Here is a 2,566-nt window from a genome sequence, read left to right as displayed (position 1 = left end):
GGGCTCGCAACAGAGAGGGGGGAGGGGGGAGACGAGCAACATTTTGTTGCGGGTCCACTCTTGTAAATACCTATTTGCTATTTATTGTAATACCAGATTCGGGAAACTGCTTAACATCTGCTTAATTTATTGTCGCATAAGAGGCTTTGTTGCCTTCAGTGAGCAGCATATTAATGTTTGACATTACTTGAGTTCATCTAGGGGCACCATTAGTGTAAGTGTGTTTACCTTCCTAGTTAATGAGGCTACTTCTCATATGTAAAAATTAGACACCTACATTAAGTGCTGATTTAAGAACTCACATTAGAATGTAGAAAGTGGCGTTGACAGCTAATGGATCAACAATACCTTCTGGCCTCAACCAGAGCTCCCTCTTCTTAGTATTACAAGGCTAAACTACATGTGCTTCTGGGAATCTCCAGACACTTAACTGAGCAGCCACTGGGTGGCCCAGTACAGTTCAGTGTCATGGCACAGGAGAAGGTGTGGTTTAGCTCCTGTCCCCCAACTGGAAAATGATGCATGCTCACACATGTACACACTCACACATCAGGCTGCTTTACGGAGGAAAAGGAGAGAAGTGCCTTTATTGTAAGCAAGTTATATTAGGTTTGCCAACCTCCAGTTGGTGGCCGGAGATCTCCTGGGAATACAACCGATCTCCAGCTGACAGATCACTACGCCTGGAGAAAATGGCCATTTTGGAAGGTTGACTCTATGGCGTTATACCCCACTGAAGTTGTTCCCCTCCTCAAACCCTGTCCTCCTCAGACTCCGCTCCCAAAATCTCCAGTTATGTCCCAACCCAGAGCTGGCAACAAATCCAAAACACCAAGAACACAATCCATGTAATGCCTTTTGTTAGGACCAGCCTAATGATCAGGCCAGATGTTACCAAATCAAAAGGAGGCTTTGCTGTGCCTGTCTTCTTTTCCCTCCTGGAGTTTAAAGCAGCTGGGAGGGGCAGTGGCTATCAGGGAATGGAAAGAGTTTAAACCCCCCCTTCCTCATTGCCACATTTGGTGTTTGCATCTCTGCACCTGTAAAGCAGGGTGGGGTCTGATTTTTATCTGAAAGGGGGTGCATGGGTGAGTGTAAGGAAAAGGAGGGTTCAGGCACTCACTCGCATGCCCTAGAGATTTTGCCATCACACACGCATCCAACATATGAACAGGGGAGACATGCAAATAAGAATTTGTGGCTGACCCCATCAAGTTCAGTGTCAACTCTTGCACTAGCAATTCTGGAAAAGGATTAACTTATCCTTTATTGAGTGTCTTGTGCTCTAATGATACCACACAATATTAGTGTCCTGTTATGGTCAACCTATGCATGCGCAAAAACAGAATAGTTCAGATGTGTGAAGATAAGCAGGAGTAACATTCTTCAGAAGGTATTATTCAAGTATTCTGCAAATACAGACCTCTAATCAAAAAACATTGCTGACAATAACAAAGAAGAATATATTTGCTCTGTGTAATCCACACAATCAATATTTGTTTCAGCATGCCCCCCTAATGATAACAATTTTTCTGCAGGTCTACATAAACGACGCACCTGTAAACTATCCAAATGTTGCAACTGAAAAGGGAATAATCCATGGACTGGGGAAAGTAATGGAAATCAAGAAGAACCGATGTGATACCAATGATACTGTGCTAATAACTGTAAGATGTGTCCTTTCATGTATGTTTTAAGGATGTTATTTATTTATTTTAATATTTTCATTATTTTTAAAAAATATGCACACACAGAGACGTATATGGTGTGTGTGTGTTTTCAGCATCTAGCATTTGAAAAGGGGTTTCTGTTTTTGCAATTTGTGGACTACTTTGGCAAAAGGTAATAGCAACATCTTGGCATTTAAGACAAAGTTTGTGAACATGTCAGTTAGTCCACTACTGGCAAATATCCACTCATCAGATCTGCCCAATTTTGATGAATGAGAAGTTGTAACTGGAAAACATAAAGCTGGGCTGCACTATCAAACCATTGGTCCAGCCTTTCTAATATTGCCTACTCCTATTGTAGTGGCTCTCAAAGGGCTTTGATAGATGTCTGCCCAATTCCTTTCATCTTTCTAATTTGTCTAGCAGTGATGGGAGAAGGAGATGGAGCCTGTCCAAATACACTTAGCTATACTTAATGTTGCACCTGGGGGAAAACACAGGGGCTACTCCCAGTGCTGCATTGTGCTTGGAAGACCAGCATAAATATTGTCCCCTTCAAATGTGTTTCAGGATGCTTGCTTTGTTGGTCTGCAGTAGAACTCCTAGATTTGAGTTTAGTTGCACCTTAGAAACCAACAAAATTGGGGGGGGGGGTTCAAGAATAAAACTAGGGAGCTTTGACTCTTGAAATCTTCCACCTTGAAAATCTTGTTGGTGTCTAAGGTGCTACTGGACTCGAATACAGCTCTTCAAATGTATCATTTCATTAACTATATCAGGTTCTGACTGCACCATGCAGTTTTCTGCTGTGTTCGTTTGCTGCCAAGATTGCTTTACCAAGGAGGAAATCTGGAGAGGTCGGGAGAAAAAGAGAAAAGGAGACTAGACCTTTTCTC

At 42.3% G+C, this 2,566-nt stretch overlaps 1 protein-coding gene across 1 annotated transcript in view; it reads left to right on the top strand.

Moving 5' to 3' along the window:
- STAB2 (stabilin 2) overlaps positions 1 to 2,566 on the top strand; it is a 148,076-nt gene that overhangs the window by 69,811 nt on the left and 75,699 nt on the right. The window contains exon 34 of the mRNA XM_015422556.1: positions 1,539 to 1,667. Coding sequence (XP_015278042.1) covers positions 1,539 to 1,667 — 129 coding nt within the window. The remainder of the gene's footprint in view (positions 1 to 1,538; positions 1,668 to 2,566) is intronic.

The sequence above is a fragment of the Gekko japonicus genome, unplaced genomic scaffold (assembly GCF_001447785.1).
Source record: "Gekko japonicus isolate JY-2015 unplaced genomic scaffold, Gekko_japonicus_V1.1 scaffold1164, whole genome shotgun sequence".
NCBI lineage: Eukaryota > Metazoa > Chordata > Lepidosauria > Squamata > Gekkonidae > Gekko > Gekko japonicus.
The sequence above is the reverse complement of the archived record's forward strand: the minus strand, read 5'-3'. Positions and strand labels throughout refer to the sequence as shown.